This window comes from Aotus nancymaae, unplaced genomic scaffold (genome assembly GCF_030222135.1).
Source record: "Aotus nancymaae isolate 86718 unplaced genomic scaffold, 86718_ANA_hifiasm-v0.15.2.pri h1tg000002l, whole genome shotgun sequence".
NCBI lineage: Eukaryota > Metazoa > Chordata > Mammalia > Primates > Aotidae > Aotus > Aotus nancymaae.
In genome coordinates, this window is record NW_026988413.1 from 13,547,861 (window position 1) to 13,570,382 (window position 22,522).

A 22,522-nucleotide genomic window follows, 5' to 3' on the forward strand; every position below is an offset into this window, starting at 1 on the left:
ATTTTTTATTATTGTTATTACAGCCAAGTATAATGGAAGATATCTTTATAATGTATTATTTATTAAAACTTTTTGGCAGGTCTCTAGTTTCATATTTAAGTCAAATGAAAGTTTAAGTAAAATTTACATGTAAAAGAAAATTTCTTTTTGTATAACCAGGTTGTTCCCAAATTGTCTTTTCCATGATGTGTATATGTGTGTGCACACACGTGTGTACTTATTATAAAATTTACAAATTTGGTCCATATTTTACTTAATTTACAGTTGTTTCTGGTTAATTTTCAATTATGCCCTGGGACCATTTAGGTAATACCAAGGATAAAACATTTGCTAAGGTATTAATTCTCTGTGTTTTATGGTAAAATTACATATGTCAGTATAAACTCTTATCTTGTGCTGAAATGGCTGAAGAAGGTAGAACACAATTATAATGACAATACTTGATTAGCACACATTTATTACCCAACCTGACAATGAGTTTGCTAATACCAGGCCAACATATCATGTCTTTAGGGACCACGGCCTTACCAATCTGTAGATCAATACACTTTTCAGTTTATCTTCCCTTGGCCTCCCAATGTACATAGTCTTTAAATTTTTGGATGTTAAATTCGTAGATCCTGACCTGGGCATGACAGGTACAAACCTAAATATTTAATCCACCTACTTGTCATTTTCATATCTAAATGCAGATAAAACATTGAAATTAAGAAAGAAGTCATTTGTTAGGCATATTCTGTTTCAGCCATACCATATGAAAGAATATTTTCTTCATCTGTGGGAAGGCTGGTGATAAGAACTGTTTATATTGCAAGCAATGAAAATAAATACCTTCAGGCCGGGCGTAGTTGCTCATGCCTGTAATCCAAGCACTTTGGAGGCCAAGGCGGGCGGATCACCTGAGGTAGGGAGTTCAAGAAAATAAATAGCTTTAACCACACAAAATAAAACAAATATTTATTGTTCACGTAACCAAAAAGGATGGAGGTGGATTAATCTTCAGTGAGGCTTCGTGGGCTACTGAAGCAGTCTCCAGGTACCTGGTTTCTTATTTCTTAACTCTTTGACCTGCACTGCCAGCTTCATACTCAAGTGCCACATTGTGGATCTCTGGCTCTAGGCTGTCCTCTTGTGTTGTAGACAGGCTGCCATCTCAACATGTCTTTATTCTGAAGAGCAGAAGTCTCTTCCAGGGTTGATACACACATCCCAGCAATTCTTATGCCCTCTTTGAGCTGAACTGTGGCATGTGCTCAACTCCAAACAATTTGCAGCGGATAAGGGGATAAAACATGGTGATCATCCTTACCAGTCCTGATACCTCCAGAACTGGGTATCTAATTGTATACCTGAGAGAAGGGCAAAAAAATACTCAAAGAAAAATCGGGTGCTATTATCTAATAAAGAGGAGGAATTCATGCTGGGGATGTAGAATCTTTTATTTTTTTTTAAACCATGTAGGAGTACGCTTTTTCCACAGGGGATATGTTCCAGGATCCCTAGTGGGTGCCTGAAACCACAGAGAGTACCGAACTCTATATGCACTCTTTCCCTATGCATACATACCTGTGATAAAGTTTAATTTGTAAATTAGTAAGAGATTAGCAGTAATAACTAATAATAAATAAATGTTATGTAAATGTGATCATTCTCTCAAAATATCTGATTATATTATACTCACCTATTTTTGGACAGCTGATGATTGTGTGTAACTGAAACCCTTGAGCACAAAACCATGGAAAAGGGGAGACTCCTGTACTTGTTCTGGTGAAGTGTTCATTCTAAAACTTGAAGAAAATGGAAGAAATAAATAAATAAATAAATACTATCTTCGTATTATCACAACAAATTAATCTATTTCAAGTTTCCATTTTAGCTGGGAATGTATGTTTTGTCTGTCTGTTTTTAGCATTGGTGTAAGAATGGCTTGCAGTCAGGTGTGTTTATGAGGTGAGGTAGGGTACTGATCAATTCCAGTAGTCCCACTTTAACATACAGAGGCATGAAAAGTGTCAAAGAATATGATAGGTATTCACAGGTCACCTATTTGAGTTTAGCCTCAAAATCTTTTATTAGCATACAAGAATGTTAAACAACATGTTTAATTATTTTTAATTGGAAAAAGTCTTTTATGATTGATTTAGGCTACGAAGAGATTGAGGAGCCAGTTCAGCTGAAAAGCATAGACTGTATCTGGTATGTTTTGGTTGTGTTCCCACCCAAAATGAATTGTAATCCCATAATCTGCATGTGTCAATGGAGAAACCAGGTGGTGGTAATTGAATCATGAGGGTGGTTTCCTCCATGATGTTCTCCTAATAGTGAGTGAGTTCTCATAAGATCCGATGGCTTAATAAGTGTGTGGTAGTTCTTCCTGCATTTGTTTTCCTCCTGCCACCCTATGAAGAAAGTGCCTTGCTTCTTTGTTGCCTTCTGCCATGATTGTAATTGTAAGTTTCCTGAGACCTCCCCAGCCAAGCTGAACTGTGATTCAATTATGCCTCTTTCCCTCATAAATTATCTAGGCTCAGGCAATTCTTTGTAGCAGCGTAAAAGTGGACTAATATGATATCTTTGCAGCTTTATAATTTTAGGAAATAAAAAAATGTTCCTTTTATCATCAGTAGTATCTTCTCACCAAGGTACAATATGTAGAACATGTACTGCTATTCAAACATATGGCATGAGACATCTGTATTATAGCAAATATTCATTCATTTATTGCGCAAATATTTACTGAGTGCTTACTGTGTGCTGTTTGAGGTACTCAGGTTAAAACAGAAAACAAAACAGGATTAGCTTTGCCTCCATAGAATGTACATCCTGGTATAAAGAGACAATAAATAATATGTAATATGTTAGGAAATGTTATTTCCTCTAGAGAGAACAGAAAATTCTGAGCAGGGTAAGGGTAGTCTTAACAGCCAAGATCAGTCTTGCTGGGGTCAGGTAGAGGGAATTGCATGAAGTCACAGTTTTAAATAGGGTACTCAGGGTGTGCTTCATTAAGAAGGTGAAATTTTAACAAAGATTAGTTGAAGGAACGAAGTTACAGAGCTTTTATACCTGTATTTTATTTAAGTCCAACAACTACTTTCTGATATGAATTGTATCCTCTCCATATTTCACATAAGAATCATAAGAAGCCGGGGCAGTATAAAATTAGGGAGAGTTGGAAGTTTTCTGGTTCGTATAGATTTTGTAAACAATAAAACTGTAGAAAATGAAAGATAGTTCTTTGTGTGTGGTTGATAAATACGTATAAGTGAAATCTTCAGTTTATGTTGAGGCTATATGGCATATTTGAGAATGCTCCTGGCAGTTTGAGCATTCTGAATTTCTAGAAAAGGGGAGCAGAGTTTGAAGTGGAAGCTGTTTTGACTTTGTATTTGCACAGCAAGCACATACAGCATGTACATAGCAACATATTCTTAATGTACTTTTTCTTGTGTTATGGTAGACAGACTAGGAATGGAGCAGCCCCAGCCAACTCTTGCCATTGTTCTTTCTTTGAGAGATTATTCTATTTAGTCAGCAACTAAATGTGTTCTTCCTATACCTTTCATTCCTAATTACTTTTTGCCTTTGTTTTAATTTTTATATATTTTCATTTACTTATTAGCTCATTGATTCAACAGATGTTGGATAACTAATATTTGTCTAGTGATTATCATTGAGGTCATGATATTTTACATTTATTTAATATCTTTATGTCTCATATAGATATGCATATATATGTACATATAAAATTTTATGTGAATGATCTAGTGTAGAACCTTCATAAAATATTTATAATTATTAGTGCCATTTTTCTAAGTAAGTTATTCCTCATGAGTTTCAATCCGTCTCATACTATAGGTTTCACAGCATGATTTATCTATTTTCTGAATCTTCATTACTTAGAGGCTACAGTGCAAGAAAATAGTGTTTCTTTCCCTGCTTGTGCATATGATTATTTCTCATATACATGTAGCAGCTTTGAGAATAATGGCTTTGTTGATGAAACTAGAACCAATGGTATTTGAATTGTTTAAAAACTGCAGGAAAATCATTGTAAGTTCTTTGTCATTCTGACATAAATCATCTTGAGAAATTATTTTCTTATTGCAAAAATCACACTAATATTTGAAACCATTTATAATACTTAATGCTTTATGGCATTTTCTTAATAAAATATCTTGATTTTGCAGAATGTTACTTTTTTGATATATGTTCATTTAGTTTGGTTGTGGTTGACAATATGCCTTGTCTTGTACTGATATTCAGATGCCTTGCACTGGACAGACTGCTAATGTTTTGGTGAAGGACTCTGTTCTCACCTTCCTAGTCAGTGTTGGGCTGGGATGTGGACACAGCTGGGGAACACATGCCTATCACCTCTGTGAGTGTTTACTGAAGCTGAGAGGGATAGTTTTTATGTTACATGGTATAAATCTGGATCCTAAATAGCTCAGGACTGGGGATAGGAAAATAAAAGAAAGCATTCTAATTTAAAAGCAATGTATAACCTTACCTATATGATCTCAAGAAGGTACAATTAAGACCAGTTACAAAACAATAAAGGGATATATAGTTAAACTTGATATAAGCATTTTATGGAATTTTAATAGAATATTGAGATATGCAATAGGCTAGTTAGAAATTGGTCACTATAAATTTATATCAGCTTAGTGTGAGAGATAAGGGACTCAAGTTGATCCTATACCAAATGTTTAATGTATGCTTACTGACATTGACCGTTCTCTTTAGTAATAGCAATAAATGACTTTAAAAATAGTATGAAAGGCTGCATGTGGTGGCTTATGCCTGTAACTCCAGCACTTTGGGAGGCCCAGGCAGGTGGATCACGAGGCCAGGAGTTCGAGACCAACATGGTGAAACCGCATCTCCACTAAAAATACAAAAATTAGACAGGCGTGGTGGCATGTGCCTGTAATCCTAGTTACTCGGGAGGCTGAGGCAGGAGAATCACTTGAACCTGGGAGGCAGAGGTTGCAGTCAGCCAAGATTGCACCATTGCACTCCAGCCTGAGCAACAGAACGAGACTTTGTCCAGAAAAAAAAAAAAAGGAATTAGTCCATTCTCATGTTAATATGAAGAAATACCTGAGACTGAGTAATTTATAAAGGAAAGAGGTTTAATTGACTCAAAGTCCACATTGCTTGGGAGACTTCAGGAAACTTACAATCATGGCAGAAGACCAAGGAGAAGCAGGCACCTTCTAAACAGCGTGGTAAGATGGAGTGAATGCAAGCAGGGGAAATGCCAGATGCTTATAAAACCATCAGATCTTGTGAGACTCACTCACTATCACCAGAACAGCATGGGGAGACCACCACCATGATTCAACTACTTCCTACCAGGACCCTCTCAGGACTCGTTGGGATTATGGAGATTATAATTCAAGATGTGATTTCAGTGGAGTCACAAACCTTATGATTCTGGCAGGCCCCTCCCAAATCTCACATCCTAACATTTCAAAACACATTCATGCCTTCCCAACAGTCTCCCAAAGTCTTAACTCATTCCAGCATGAACTCAAAAGTCCAAGTCCAAAGTCCCATCTGAGATAAGGCAAGTTCCTTCTACCTATGAACCTGTAAAATCAAAAGCAAGTTAGTTACTCCTAGGTATAACGGAGGTACAGGCATTGGGTAAATACACACATTGCAAATGGGAGATATTGGCCAAAACAAAGGGGCTACAGGTCCCATGCAAGTCCAAAATCCAATAAGGCATTTATTAAACCTTAAAGTTCCAAAATGATCTCCTTTGACTCCATGTCTCATGCCCAGGTCACACTGATGCAAGAGATGGGCTCCCATGGCCTTGGGCAGCTCAACCCCTTTGGCTTTGCAGGGTATAGCCTCACTCTCAGTGGCTTTCATGGGCTGGCATTGAGTACCTGCAGCTTTTCCAGGAGGACAGTGCAAGCTGTCACTGGATCTACCATTCTGGGGTCTGGAGGACGGTGGCCATCCTCTCATGGCTCCGCTAGGTAGTGCCCCAGTTGGGACTCTGTGTGGGGGCTCTGACTCCACATTTTCCCTCTGCACTACCCTAGCAGAGGTTCTCCATAAGGGCTCTGCCCCTGCAGCAAACTTCTTCCTGGACAGTCAGACGTTTCCGTACATCTTCTGAAATCTGGGTTAGAGGTTCCCAAAACTTCAGTTCTTGACTTCTGTGTACCTACAGGCCCAATACCATGTGTAAGCCGCCACTTAGGGCTTGGACCCTCTTAGGCAATGACCTGAGCTTTATCTTGTCCCCTTTTAGCCACAGCTGGGACTGAAATAAGTAGGATGCAGGGCACCATGTCCTGAGGCTGCACAGAGCAGGGGGACCCTGGACCCAGCACACGAAACCATTTTCTTCTTCTAGGCCACTGGGCCTGTGTTGGGAGGGGCTGCTGTGAAGGTCTCTGACATGCCCTGGAGATGTTTTCCCCATTGTCATTGGATTAACATTCTATTCTTTGTTACTTATGCAAATTTCTGCAGCTGGCTTGAATTTCTCCTCCAGAAAATGAGGGTTACTTTTCTATCACATCATCAGGCTGTGAATTTTCCGTATGTTTATGCTCTGCTTCCTCTTGAATGCTGTGCCACTTGTCATCTCTCTCAAGTTCAAAGTACCACATATTTCTATGGCAGGGGCAAAAATGTCATCAGTCTCTTTGCTAAAGCATAGTAAGAGTCACCTTTGCTCCAGTTCCGGAGAAGTTCCTCATCTCCATCTGACACCACCTTAGCCTGGACTTCATTTTCCATATCACTATCAGAATTTTGGTCAAAGCCATTCAACAGGTCTCTGGAAAGTTCTAAAATTTCCCACATCTTCCTGTCTTCTTAATCCTCCAAGTCTCTAGAGAGTTCTTAATTTTCAAACATTTTCCTGTCTTCTGCTGAGTCCTCCAAATGGTTCCAACCTCCGCCTTTTAACCAGTTCCAAAGTTGCTTCCACATTTTCAGGCATCTTTACAGTAGCATTCTTCTCCTGGTACCAATTTACATATTAGTCTGTTCTCAAGCTACTCTGAAGAAATACCCAAGACTGGGTAATTTATAAAGGAAAAAGCTTTAATTTACTCACAGTTTTGTGTTGTTGGGGAGGCCTCAGGAAACTTACAATCATGGTGGATGGCAAAGGCTGAGCAGGAACGTTCTTCACAGGGAGGCAAGATGGAATAAGTACAAGCAGGGGAAATAGCAGATGTATATAAAACCATCAGATCTCATAAGACTCACTCAGTATCATGAGAACAGAATGGAGGAAACTGCCCCAATGATTCAGTTACTTCCCACCAGGACCCTCTCATGATACATGGGGATTATGGGAACAATTCAAGATGAGATTTTAATGAGGGCACAGCCAAATCATGTCAGAAATGTTTAAGATATACACAAGTATAAATGCTTAAATAATAAACCAAATACTTTTGTAACCATGACACAACTCAATAAATGCTGCCTATACAGTTCAAGATTTCTGTGGCCCTTTCTCATGGTTAAATCTAAAAAAAATTATTCTCTTATATTTCTTGATATTTTAACGAAAGCTACACTAAATCCTGTATAAATGTAATAAGCATGTTTTTAACATCGTGTATATATATGCAGTTATACTGCCTGTGTGATTCTGTAACTCATTAATGTGTCATACATTTATTCTTCTATGGGTTTTTTGTTGTTCATTCATTTTTGTCATAGAATAACCGAGTGTTTATGCCACAAGTTTTTTTGTTAATCTAAGGTATGACAAATGTGTATCAGTGATTTTTGTGTAGGTTTATCTGATTACTAGTGAAAATCAGCATCCTTTCATGTGTTTGTCTTTTTCTGTTTTGCTAGTCTTTAACTTGCCTAATAAAATATTTTGCATATTTGCTTTCATGGCTCACTGCAGCCTTGACCTTCTGAGCTCAAGCAATTCTCCCACCTCAGCCTCCCAAGGTATCCACCACCATGTTTGGCTAATTTTTTTTTTTTTTTTTGTAGTGATGGGTTTTTGCCATGTTACCAAGGCTTGACTCAGATTTCTGCACTCAAGCAATCCTACATGTGTATTGGTTTTTTCATGTGTATTAGTGATATGGTTTGACTGTTTCCCCACCCAAATCTCATTTTGAATTCTCACATATTGTGGGAGAGACCTGGTGGGCAGTAATTGAATCATGGGGCAAGTCTTTCCTGTGCTGTTCTCATCATAGTGAATAAATCTCATAAGATCTGATAGTTTTAAAAAGGGGAGTTTTCCTGAATAAGCTCTCTCTTTGCCTACTGCCATCCATGTAAGATGTGGCTTACTCCTCCTTTCCTTCTGCCATGATAGTGAGGTCTCCCCAACCATATTGAACTGTAAGTCCAATTAAACCTCTTCCTTTTGTAAATTACCCAGTCTAGGGTATGTCTTTATCAACAGCATGAAAACGAAATACTACAATTAATTGGCTTTTTTAGGTTTGCTGCTCTTTAACTTGCCTGTTAAAATATTTTGCCCATTTTTTCATCCAGTTATTTATTCTTTATAGATTTTTACAAATTCTTTATGAATTCTGGATAGTAATTTTTTTTAGTTATATTTGTGGAAAATAACTTCTTTCATTTTGAAGCCTTTTTTATTTTATGCATATTGTTATTGATGAAAAATGTTATTAGTTAAAAGTAGCTGAATTTATCAATTCTTTCTCTTCAGGTTTATATTTATTTTTGCACCTCATTTAAAATATCACATACTACAATCATTTTCTTTTCTGTTTTTTGTAAATGTTTTGAGACTTTGCTATTAAGTTTTCAAATGCGTATATGTGTATGTCTATTTTTGTCTTCCCCATTCTGTTCAGTTATCTATTTACCAACTATATATTGAACACTTTTTGTGCGCCAGTCACTGTTCTAGTTCCTAAAGACAGCTGTGCTCACACAAGCAAATATCTCTGCTTCTGTGGTTCTAATATTCTACTGTTTCATTTTGCCAATACCCTGTTGTGTTAATTAATTTACGTGTCTGAATATCTGGAAAGGCAAGGTCAACCACCTTGTTCTTCTGCGAAATTGCCTTTGCTTTTTTTTTTTTTGATCCCTTATTCTTTCATGTAAATCCCGCTGACTTCCACAAAAAATATTGTCGACTTGATAGATGACTTTTATCTTTCTGTCCTTGTGATTCTTTGATACTTTTTCCATGTATATGTGAAAAATTATATTTTAAGACTAATTAGACAGGTGTGATGGCTCACACCTGTAATCGCAGCACTTTGGGGGCCAAGGCCATAGAATTGCTTGAGCCCAGGAATTTGAGACCAGCCTGGGTAACATGGGAAAACCCCATCACTACAAAAAAATTAGCTGAGCATGGTGGTACATGCCTGTAGTCCCAGCTACTTGGGAAGCTGAAGTAGGAGGATCACTTTAGTCCAGGAGGTCAAGGCTGCAGTGAGCCATGATTGTGCCACTGCACTCCAGCCTATGGGACAGAGGAAGACCCTGTCTCAAAAAGGAAAACACAAAAAGTATAGTCTGAGAATGGAACCATTTGTTGGTTCATAACATAATACTTTATATACTAAAAACATTATATATAACTGAGAAAAAAATCGAAGATAGCAGTACTTGAAACAAAAATTCCCATGCTTTAGCATCATAAGTCTATTTTTTGTGCATTTCTATTAGGAAACTTATTACAAACTACTTATTAGAAAGTAATATTTTTTTTTTTTTTAAGAAAGAAAGAAAAAGAATAAGAGTAGGAATAAGGAAGAGAAAGAGAGAGAGAGAATGGGAGTATTGCTTTCTTGCCCAGGCTAGAATGCAGTTTAGTAATGGGTATTGAAAACCTCTTTTATACCAATAATTATACTTGATGTAAACAGGAAGGAATAAGGGAAGAAGATAACAAACGAGCAGCCAACCAATATTTCATTTAAACCTATGAAATGCTATGCGATTACTGAGGAGTGATTTACTTCCAATTATGTAGTCACTTATGGAATAGGTGTGAGGTGGTAATGTATGTTTTGTGTATTTGAAGCGGAGAGTTCTATAAATGTTTATTAAGTTTACTTGTTCTGGGTCTGAGTTCAAGTCCTGGATGTCCTTGTTAATTTTCTGTCTCGTTGATCTATAAAATCGTTAGCTCTTCTTGTTACATTGATCCTTTTGCCATTATGTAATGTCCTTCTTTGCCTCTTTTGCTCTTTGTTACTTTAAAGTCTACTTTATCAGAGGCGAGAATTGCATCTCCTGCTTTTTATTTGTTTATTTTTACTCTCTGATTGGTTGATAAATCTTCCTCCTTCTCTTTGTTTTGAGTCTTTGTGTATCGTTGCATGTGAGATGGGTCTGGATGCAGCATAGCAATGGGTTTTGGCTTTTTATCCAATTAGAATATATATAACTTTAATACTGGCATTTGATGCTAGCTGGCTGTTTTGCCCATTAGTTAGTGTAAATTTTTCGTTGTGTTAATGTTCTTTTCTTTTTGATATATTTTTGGAAAGGCTGATATTGGTTGTTCCTTTATATGTATAGTGCTTCTTTCAGAAGCTCTTGTAAAGCAGGCCTGGTGGTGGTGAACTCTCTAAGTACTTGTTTGTTCGCAAAGGATTTAATTTTTCCTTCGATTATAAAGCTTGGTTTGGCTGGATAGGAAATTCTAGGTTGCAAGTTCTTTTCTTTAAGGATGTTAAATATTGGTCCCCACTCTTTTCTGGCTTGTAGGGTTTCTGCTGAGAGATCTGCTGTAAGTCTGATAGGTTTCCCTTTATGGGTAACCTGACCTTTCTCTCTAGCTGCCTTAGTATTTTCTCCTTCATTTCAACCCTAATAAATCTGGCAATTATGTGCCTTGGGGTTGGTCTTCTTGAAGAATATCTTTGTGGTCTCTGTATTACCTGGAGTTGAATATTACCCTGCCTTGCCAGGTTGGGAAAATTTTCCTAAATGATATCCTGAAGAGTATTTTCCAACTTGGATTCATTCTCCATCACATTCAGGTACACCTATCAAACGTAAATTAGGTCTTTTCACATAGTCCCATATTTCCTGGAGACTTTGCTCATTCCTTTTCATCCTTTTTTCTCCAATCTTGTCTTCTCGTTTCATTTCACTGAGCTGGTTCTCGACTTCTGATGTCCTTTCTTCTACTTGATCAATTCAACTGTTTAAACTTGTGCATGCTTCGCGAAGTTCTCGTGTTGTGTTTTTCAGCTCCATCAATTCACTTATGTTCCTCTCTAAATTGTCCATTCTCGTTAACATTTCGTCAAACCTTTTTTCAAGGTTCTTAGTTTCTTTGCATTGGGTTAGAACAAGTTCTTTTAATTCACAGAAGTTTCTTATCACCCACGTTTTGAAACCTGCTTCTGTTATTGGAACACACTCGTAATCTATTAAGCCTTGTTCCGTTACTGATGAGGAATTGCGATCCCCTGTAGAGGGAGAGGCATTCTGATTTTGAGTATTCTCTGCCTTTTTACGCTGATTTCTTCCCTTCATTATATATTTATCCATCTGTTGTCTTTGTAATTACCGACTTTCTAACTAGGTCTCTGAGCAGACGTCCAACTTGTTGATTCCCAGCGCCAAAATCTGAGCAGTCCACTGCGCCAGCCAAAATAGCGGTGTTAAGATTGATGGTGCTTTTCTGCCCAGGAATCTCCGGACTCTGCACCAAAAACTGGCACGCTAAGGCACCAGCAAAACCGCCACGCCGGCCACAAGAGTCGCCCTGGCGACACGTGGGGCTCCTCTGCTGGGAATCTCCTGGTCCGTGAGCAACAAATATTCGTCTGAAAGTGTGGCGTCCTCTCGTTCTCTGCGCTTTCACTGGGAGCTAGGAGCCCGAGCTGCTAGTGATCAGCCATCTTGGATCTCTCTCCAGTAATATTCTTAATTACCAAATTTCATGGCTTTAATATCTTCTCAGTCCTTGGATAGCAAGTATGAGGGTTTTCTTTTTCTTTTCTTTCTTTTTTTTTGTTGTTTTTTTTTTTTTGAGAAAATATATCAGTGGAATTTTTCACAGCACCTCAGTGCTTCTGACATTAGGAAATTGGGCTTCATATTAAAATAATCATAAATATAAATATATAATAGAGGAGTACTGCTTGATACCTTATAGTATTTCTACGTTGTTTCTTGTTTGCAGGATCTTGGTAGTTTCTCATCTTTATCTTTCTTTTTCTCCCCTCTTAGATCTTAATATGTTACCCTAAGACCGGGAAAACAGTGGAAACATCTTTAGTTAGCCACAGGCCTGTTATTGCACTTTGGTTAAGATTTTGTTTTTCAAGTCTCCTTTTTAAGTGTTGGCAGCTACCCTGCAACTGCTATTAGAGCTATTTCCACTTCTAGTGAGTTTATTCTCAGTCTGTGATGAGATTAGAACCATTTAAACTTGTGAATGGCTGCTGTTTATCAGTTAAACACCTTCAACGACTTTATAGAAATTCTTGAGTTAGATTCACTCTGAATTTTTCGTGCTAATCTCTTTCCATGTCCTGAACCAAGCATATCTATGTGTTTATTGTAAATGATGAGATAAAGTAAGATATTTGCTTGCTCATATGTTTCAAGTAGGTTTTTTTTTTTGAATAGTATCCTTCTTGTGAAACTAACTCTAGAGATTTTATATGACATTTTTCTATCAGCTATCTAAGAATTTGTTTTACTTGGTGAGGGTAAATAAATAGGATTTCTAGTCATGTCTTTGCTGCTGATTACTACCTAGCTGTCCAATTGTCAGCAGGTCGATTTTTGTCTCTTGATTTTATTTTCTTAATCTACAAAATGTTGCAGTGGGTACTAGATAGATTACGTCCTGGGTTTTGTTTAACTGTCATTTTCTCCATGGCTCTCTATATGGATTCTGTGAAGGTAGATAATAATCTATTAATCATTCATTATGTTGAATTTTCTATTTGCCTTTTAAATTTTATTACCTTTTAAATGCTGACCATCTGTCTATTGTCAGCATTTAAAAGAGGAAGACAATTTCATTCTCAAATATGGCTTATTTAGCAATAAGATACTGCACAATTGTACCCCCTAGCCAGTGTACATTTTTATAAATGTCTTTGTAAAATCCATTTTCTTCCTCAAGAATATTCTTTAAACATTTACTGTGCAACAAACTGGTGCCTGGTACTGGAAATAATAATGGATGAACCTACCTTTGAGGAACTTTCAGTGTAAAGATTTTTGGTTTGGTGGCAGTCTGTTCAACCCTGCTAATATTCCTGTATGCCCTGGCATATGCTGCTATCTTCCTTATTAGGAGTGTTAACCTGAGAAGGGTCACTTCTTTATGTCCTTGCTTGGTGATTATAGTAAATTTCATTGTTCTTGTAGGGTCAAGAAAGTATATGTCGATGATCATGTAAAGATGACATATACATCTTTTAGAGCATAATATATTTGCGAATGATGAGAAATTAATTTTTTCATTGGTCACTATATTGTAGGAGAGTCATAAATGAATGAAGCACAGGTTGAGCTTGACACATTTAAAGAGACCTTGAAGTAAAAGAAGAACCTTTAAATCTACCGAGAATGGTTCTTAGAATAATTTAAGAGGCAGTATGGGTGTTTTGTATCCTTGAAAACTCTTTGAATGGCAACTTTATATACTAGATTATATTTAACTTTCCCTTACTCAGCTGTTTGTCAGAGTCCAAGAATTGTTTTATTCCTGAATTAAGAAGTCTGAAGTCCCATCATGCTCACTTTATGTACCTTTGCCTCTGTATGACATTGGAGGAAAAGGTGTCATTTCAAAAATATGGTTTCTTTAGCCATCTAAGTTCACTAGTGCCAACAAACTGACATTTTTGTGGCTTCATACTTATAAATATATTTCATTGTTTTTCACTGGGTAAATTATCTTGTAGAAAAGGCAAAGAACTTATAAATTCGCTTCATTATGTCCAAAAGATAATCCAGGAGACATATTTACACAGACATAGCTCTTTGTTCTGTGTCTCACAAGGGAGAAAGAGGCTCTTATAAAAGAATATTGTAGGACTGCCGACTTGATTTTACTTAAAATGTAAAGTTTTATAATTCAATATTAATATTAGTATTTTCATTCATGTAAACAAACTCATCAGTTCTGCTTAAAGAACTTCAAAGTTTCATCAAAATAGTTTCATTTTAATTTCAGGTAATTGAACTGAGAATATAATTTATTACACATGTATCAAAGTCCTTATGTTAATCTCGAATGTCATCACATCAGGATTTTTAAAAGACCCATTAATGTAGTATAATGTATACTTTTCTTAAATAAAATGATTGTCATAATCAGTCCATTATTGTAACGCTCTAATACCATTTCTGAAATGTTCCATGATGTGAAATTAAAAAGATGATGATAATGATTCTAATGATACAGGAACAATAAAGGCATAATAGGATATGTCTATTGATACGTTATCTTTACTTTTATAGGTCTTGATCTTGTTCATAAGGGTGAAATTACTACTTACTCTTACCTTTTCTTTTGCTTTAATACATAGGGATGTGAGCTTATTTCAACTCCTGATCAAGACCACACTGACTTTACTAAGTGCCTTAAAATGCTCCAAAAGAAGATAGAAGAAAATGACTTAAAGGTAATACATACACGTATTTGGTGGTTATTACAAAGGATATGAAAAATGTGTTGCTTTTTTTTTTCACTGAGCTGAAATGGATATTTGCTTTTGAGGCTTTTTTGTTGTTGTTGTTATTAGCTGCCAGGTTTTTCTTCCCCTGTATATCAGATAAATCTGTACTTAGCTGCCAAACATTAACATGTACACTTAAACCAGGAGACACAAATCTAACATCGTAGTGGCAAGGTAATAAAATGGGTGAACTGGACCATGTGTAAAATAATCAAAACTGGGAACTCATTCTTGCCCAAAAGTGACTGGCTGCTGTTCATCTCTAGCTGATTGTTGCCATGAAGAGCTGTGTGTATTTTTGCACTATGTCTATTTACATATTGTATAGACAAAACAAGCAAATATGGCCTTGATTCGGCCCATTGCAAATTTTTATATAAGTGAATATCAACTTTTTTTAAGCCAGAGAAAAGTCTACTGCTTTGCATTATGTGCTCTTTAAGGTATCCAGTACTGATATTCACCTAGCATCCAAATGTTTAATTGCATTAATTAGTTAGTACACGAGTTTATTTTTTATTTTATTTTTTGATATCTGTTGAAATGGCATGCAAAGTTTTTTAAGTCTGTGATTAATGAAGAGCTACAAAATTAAACCTGAAGCATTGAATGACAATTGACCTTTCCCCTCCCAACCCATTCAGGGGCAATAAGTTTTAAGCTGAGATGAATGATCAATTGTGTAATTTTAAACCAAGGAAAGCAGGAAAACAGCCTTGTATATTAGAATGCTTTTGATACTACAAGTAACAGAAAACACATTTCAACCTGCTCTCAATAACCATGTGATATAGGGCAGTCTTGAGACAGAGCTTTGTCAGAACTCATGCTCTTTCTCTTATATTTATTCTGGCTCCGCTTTGTAGGCTTTGTCTTCACACTGGTTTCCCTGATTGTCTCCAGCCGCCACCTGCAGTAACATTTTACCCTTCACATGTAGGGGGATTAAGGCATAGAGTTGGGGAGATACATCACTTCCCACCATCATAGGACTTAACCCTTAAGATCTCTCCATTAAACCACTCTTGCTTTTGGCAAAGGAAAATGAGAGAATCCTGACTGTCTTTGGTTGGAGCCAGCTGTGGGATCAATCCATGTGGCTTATGTATTCAAACTACATGGTTAATACATATTTTGCAGGATGGGATAGATATCAGAGTGGCAGCTCTAACAAAAATTTATTAAATATAAACTCTAGCATATATTTACTAAGTTGCAGTAGTAAATTCTTTTCTCCTTTGAAGTAAAACCTTGTTAACTATCACAATTGGCAAGTAGCTCAATCTGCGAACTCACCAAAATAATTGTGTGAACATTTCTTATCTCTGTTGTAGCTTTGCTGAACTCTATCAAATGTATTGTGCTATTTCCAGCAGTAAACTGCTATAATTATTTGTTTAATGAAAGCAGAAAACAGCCAATTGTGATTTATTTCATCCAGATATCGCTGATTTGATATTTCTTAGGAAAAAAATTTTAAATATTCACAGCTATGTTTTATTTTTCCCAGCACCTCCACTGACATGATTAAAAGCTAAGATGCAATTATATGAGTCTAATGCCTTCCATCTAACCAATAGCATCTATAATACAGTATTCTCTCATTGAGCCTTGAAACAAATAATCATATCTTAACAAGGCCCAAATCTAGAGAGAGTCTCAAACTGGGAGAAGAGGGTATGATCTGCAACCAAATTTGACAGTCTTGGCCAATCTGGTGGGGAGTCTTAAAGCAAGACTAGCTGTTAAAGGGCCCCTGCATTGGACAGAAATAGCAACAACCTTGTACTCCAACTGTGATTAGTCACAGACTAGAGGATGCTCAGGAGGAATGTAGACTTGGCTCAGAGGTTGCCAGGGAAGACTACAGACTCAGTGGCATGATGTCCTGCCTCCTGAAGGGGTGGCAGCTGGGTGCCTCCACACACCCTACAGTGAGTTCTTTTTTGAAGAGCAGTGCAGTGATTCACTGCCTGTGCTGCCTCAGACCCCAACATGCCTTGGGGCCAAGACGTTCTCCCGCCCCATCCTGCACTAGTGTTTCTCTTTGATCCTAAAATAAGCCGGATTTCCTCCTCTCTCCTGCTTTGACGTGTTTTTGTGTATGTTGCTCCCTCTGCTTTTTTTTTTTTGAATTGCGTTTTAGGTTTTGGGATACATGTGAAGAACATGCAAGATTCTTGCATAGGTACACACATGGCAGTGCGATTTGCTGCCTTCCTCCCCTTCACCTATATCTGACGTTTCTCCCCATGCTATCTCTCCCCGACTCCCCACCCTCCGCTGTCCCTCCCTTATTTCCCCCCAACAGACTCCAGTGTGCAGTGCTTCCCTCCCTGTGTCCATGTGTTCTCATTGTTCAACACCCGCCTATGAGTGAGAACATGCGGTGGTTGATTTTCTGTTCTTGTGTCAGGTTGCTGGGAATGATGGTTTCCAGGTTCATCCATGTCCCTACAAAGGACACGAACTCATTGTTTTTGATGGCTGCATAATATTCCATGGTGTATATGTGCCACATTTTCCCTGTCCAGTCTGTCATCGATGGGCATTTGGGTTGGTTCCAGGTCTTTGCTATTGTAAACTGTGCTGCAATGAACATTCATGTGCATGTGTCCTTATAGTAGAACAATTTATAATCCTTCGGATATATACCCAGTAATGGGATTGCTGGGTCAAACGGAGTTTCTATTTCTAGGTCCTTGAGGAATAGCCACACTGTCTTCCACAATGGTTGAACTAATTTACACTCCCACCAACACTGTAAAAGTGTTCCTATTTCTCCACATCCTCTCCAGCATCTGTTGTCTCCAGACTTTTTAATGATTGCCATTTTAACTGGTGTGAGATGGTATCTTAATGTAGTTTTGATTTGCATTTCTCTAATGACCAGAGATGATGAGCGTTTTTTCATATGTTTCTTGGCCTCATGTATGTCTTCTTTTGTAAAGTGTCTGTTCATATCCTTCGCCCACTTTTGAATGGGCTTGTTTTTTTCTTCTAAATCTGTTTTAGTTTCCTGTAAATTCTGGATATCAGCCCTTTGTCAGATGGGTAAACTGCAAAAATTTTTTCCCATTCTGTTGGTTGCTGATTCACTCTAATGACTGTTTCTTTTCCCTTACAGAAGCTGTGGAGTTTGATTAGGTTCCATTTGTCTATTTTGGCTTTTGTTGCCAATGCTTTTGGTATTTTGATCATGAAGTCCTTGCCTATGCCGATGTCCCTAATGGTTTTGCCTAGATTTTCTTCTATGGTTTTTATGGTGTTAGGTCTTATGTTTAAGTCTTTAATCCATCTGGAGTTAATTTTAGTGTAAGGTGTCAGGAAGGGGTCCAGTTTCTGCTTTCTGCACATGGCTAGCCAGTTTTCCCAACACCATTTATTAAACAGGGTATCCTTTCCCCATTGCTTGTTTTTGTCAGGTTTGTCAAAGATCGGATGGTTGTAGATATGTTGTGTTGCCTCTGAGGCCTCTGTTCTGTTCCATTGGTCTATATCTCTGTTTTGGTACCAGTACCATGCTGTTTTGATTACTGTAGCCTTGTAATATAGTTTGAAGTCAGGTAGCATGATGCCTCCAGCTTTGTTCTTTTTGCTTAGAATTGACTTGGCTATGTGGGCTCTCTCTTGGTTCCATATGAAGTTTAAGGTGGTTTTTTTGAGTTCTGTGAAGAAGGTCTTTGGTAACTTGATGGGGATAGCGTTGAATATGTAAATTACTTTGGGCAGTATGGCCATTTTCACGATACTGATTCTTCCTAACCATGAACATGGAATGTTTCTACATCTGTTTGTGTCCTCTCTTATTTTGTTGAGCAGTGGTTTGTAGTTCTCCTTGAAGAGGTCCTTTACATTCCTTGTTAGTTGTATTCCTAGGTATTTTATTCTCTTTGTAGCAATTGTGAATGGCAGTTCGTTCTTGATTTGGCTTTCTTTAAGTCTGTTATTGGTGTATAGGAATGCTTGTGATTTTTGCACATTGATTTTGTAACCTGAGACTTTGCTGAAATTGCTTATCAGTTTCAGGAGATTTTGGGCTGAGACGATGGGGTCTTCTAGATATACAATCATGTCGTCTGCAAATAGAGGCAATTTTACTTCCTCTTTTCCTATTTGAATACCCTTTATTTCTTTATCTTGCCTGATTGCTCTGGCTAGAACTTCCAGTACTATATTGAATAGGAGCGGTGAGAGAGGGCATCCTTGTCTAGTGCCAGATTTCAAAGGGAATGCTTTCAGTTTTTGCCCATTCAGTATGATATTGGCTGTTGGTTTGTCATAAATAGCTTTTATTATTTTGAGATATGTTCCGTCAATACCTAGTTTATTGAGGGTTTTTAGTATAAAGGGCTGTTGAATTTTGTCGAAGGCCTTCTCTGCATCAATTGAGATAATCATGTGGTTTTTGTCTTTGGTTCTGTTTATGTGGTGAATTACATTTATAGACTTGCGTATATTGAACCAGCCTTGCATCCCCAGGATGAATCCTACTTGATCGTGGTGGATAAGCTTTTTGATGTGCTGTTGCAGTCGGCTTGACAGTATTTTATTGAAGATTTTTGCATCTATGTTCATCACGGATATTGGCCTGAAGTTTTCTTTTCTTGTTGAGTCTCTGCCAGGTTTTGGTATCAGGATGATGTTGGTCTCATAAAATGATTTGGGAAGGATTCCCTCATTTTGGATTATTTGGAATAGTTTCAGAAGGAATGGTACCAGCTCCTCTTTGTATGTCTGGTAGAATTCGGCTGTGAACCCATCTGGACCTGGGCTTTTTTTGGGTGGTAGGCTCTTAATTGCTGCCTCGACTTCAGACCTTGTTATTGGTCTATTCAGAGTTTCGACTTCTTCCTGGTTTAGGCTTGGGAGGAGGCAAGTTTCCAGGAATTTATTCATTTCTTCCAGGTTTCCTACTTTATGTGCATAGAGTTGTTTGTAATAATCTCTGATGATGGTTTGAATTTCTGTGGAATCTGTGGTGATATCCCCTTTATCGTTTTTTATTGCATCTATTTGGTTATTCTCTTTTCTTTTTTATTAATCTGGCTAGTGGTCTATCTGTTTTGTTGATCTTTTCAAAAAACCAGCTCCTGGATTTATTGATTTTTTTGAAGGGTTTTTTTGTGTCTCTATCTCCTTCAGGTCTGCTCTGATCTTAGTTATTTCTTGTCTTCTGCTAGGTTTTGACTTTTTTCGATCTTGCTCCTCTAGCTCTTTCAATTTTGATGATAGGGTGTCAATTTTAGATCTCTCCTTGCTTTTCATGTGGGCACTTATTGCTGTATCTTTTCCTCTAGAGACTGTTTTAAATGTGTCCCAGAGATTCTGGTATGTGGTGTCTTCATTCTCGTTGGTTTCAAATAACATCTTTATTTCTGCCTTCATTTCATTGTTTATCCAGTCAACATTCAAGAGCCAGTTGTTCAGTTTCCATGAAGCTGTGCGGTTCTGAGTTAGTTTCTGAATTCTGAGTTCTAACTTGATTGCACTGTGGTCTGAGAGACTGTTTGTTATTGTAAGGGTTCTTGGGTTCTTGCCAAGTTTAAAATGAAGAAACTGAGGCCAGCGCAAGAAGATCCAATATGAATTTATTCCACTCCCCGGCAAGTTTCTGCGGTCCCACAGGAGGGCTGGAGAAGTCACACGGACTCCTCTCAGACATGGGTTTTATAGGGGGTCAAGGCATTTGATTGATTGTGGGAGAGCAGGATGTGAATGTACAAGCTGCTATTGGCAGGTAGGCGGGATTTCCGGTGAGCGAGCAGCCCAAGGGGAGTGGGGCCCGGACGGGACAAAATGCTATCGGGCAGGTCCTGGCGGGGCTTCCTATAAATTTTGGCGGGGTTCCTTAAGGGAGAGCTAGGTGCTGTGTGAGGGAGGTGGGCGTGTCCAAGCTCCAGGAGAGGGAGGGGGGTGTGTCTGAGCTCCCGGTGAGGAGGGGTGTGTCCGAGCTCCCAGCAAGGCAAACAGCCTTACAGTTATGATTTCTGTTCTTTTGCATTTGCTGAAGAGTGATTTACTTCCAATTATGTGGTCTATTTTAGAGTAGGTGTGATGTGGTGCTGAGAAGAATGTATATTCTGTGGATTTAGGGTGGAGAGTTCTGTAAACGTCTATTAGGTTTGCTTGGTCCAGGTCTGAGTTCAAGTCCTGGATATCCTTGTTAATTTTCTGTCTCATTGATCTGTCTAATATTGACAATGGGGTGTTAAAGTCTCCCACTATTATTGTGTGGGAGTCTAAGTCTCTTTGTAAGTCATTAAGAACTTGCCTTATGTATCTGGATGCTCCTGTATTAGGTGCATATGTATTTAGGATCATTAGGTCTTCTTGTTGCATTGATCCTTCTACCATTATTTAATGTCCTTCTTTGTCTCTTTTGATCTTTGTTGCTTTAAAGTCTATTTTATCAGAGATGAGAATTGCAACTCCTGGTTTTTTTTTGCTCTCCATTTGCTTGGTAAGTCTTCCTCCATCCCTTTATTTTGAGCCTTTGTGTATCCTTGCATGTGAGATGGGTTTCCTGGATACATCACACCAATGGGTTTTGGCTTTTTATCCAATTTGCCAGTCTGTGTCTTTTGATTGGGGCATTTAGTCCATTTACATTTAGGGTTAATATTGTTATGTGTAAATTTGATACTGCCATTTTGATGCTAGCTGACTGTTTTGCCCATTAGTTGATGCAGATTCTTTATTGTGTTGATGCTCTTTACCATTTGGTATGTTTTCGGAGTGGCTGGTACTGCTTGTTCCTTTCTATGTGTAGTGCCTCTTTCAGGAGCTCTTGTAAAGCAGGCCTGGTGGTGATGAAATCTCTGAGTACTTATTTGTTCTCAAAGGATTTTATTTTTCCTTCACTTATGAAGCTTAGTTTGGCTGGATATGAAATTTTGGGTTGAAAGTTCTTTTCTTTAAGGATGTTGAATATTGGCCCCCACTCTCTTCTGGCTTGTAGGGTTTCTGCTGAGAGATCTGCTGTGAGTCTGATGGACTTCCCTTTGTGGGTAACCTGACCTTTCTCCTGGCTCCCCTTAGCATTTTCTCCTTCATTTCAACCCTTGTGAATCTGATGATTATGTGCCTTGGGGTTGCTCTTCTTGAGGAATATCTTTGTGGTGTTCTCTGTATTTCCTGGACTTGAATATTGGTCTGCCTTGCTAGGTTGGGGAAGTTTTCCTGGATAATATCCTGAAGAGTATTTTCCAGCTTGGATTCATTCTTTTCATCACATTCAGATACACCTATCAAACATAGATTAGGTCTTTTCACATAGTCCCGTATTTCTTGGAGACTTTGTTCATTCCTTTTTACCCTTTTTTCTTTAACCTTGCCTTCTCGTTTTATTTCATTGAGTTGATCTTCGACCTCTGATATCCTTTCTTCTGCTTGGTCAATTCGGCTGTTGAAACTTGTGCATGCTTCACGAGGTTCTCATGTTGTGCTTTTCACTCCATCAATTCACTTATATTCCTCTCTAAGTTGTCTATTCTCGTTAGCGTTTCGTCAAATCTTTTTTCAAGGTTCTTAGTTTCTTTGCATTGGGTTAGAACATATTCTTTTAGCTCACAGAGGTTTCTTATTACCCACCTTCTGAAGCCTGATTCTGTCATTTCATCACACTCCTTCTCCATCCAGCCTTGTTCCCTTGCTGATGAGGAGTTGTGATCCCTTGTAGGAGGAGAAGTATTCTGGTTTCGGGTGTTTTCATCGTTTTTGCACTGCTTTCTTCCCATCTTTGTGGATTTATCCACTTGTCGTCTTTGTAGTTGCTGACTTTCGGATTGGGTCTCTGAGTGGATGTCCTGTTTGTTGATGATGAAGTTATTTCTGTTTCTTAGTTTTCCTTCTAA

The 22,522-nt window shown here is 37.9% G+C and overlaps 1 protein-coding gene across 1 annotated transcript in view; it reads left to right on the forward strand.

The window, feature by feature from the left end:
* The window catches only part of TPK1 (thiamin pyrophosphokinase 1), a 395,367-nt gene that overhangs the window by 191,508 nt on the left and 181,337 nt on the right, over nt 1–22,522 (forward strand). The window contains exon 6 of the mRNA XM_012447567.2: nt 14,517–14,612. Within this exon, the coding sequence (XP_012302990.2) occupies nt 14,517–14,612 (96 nt within the window). The remainder of the gene's footprint in view (nt 1–14,516; nt 14,613–22,522) is intronic.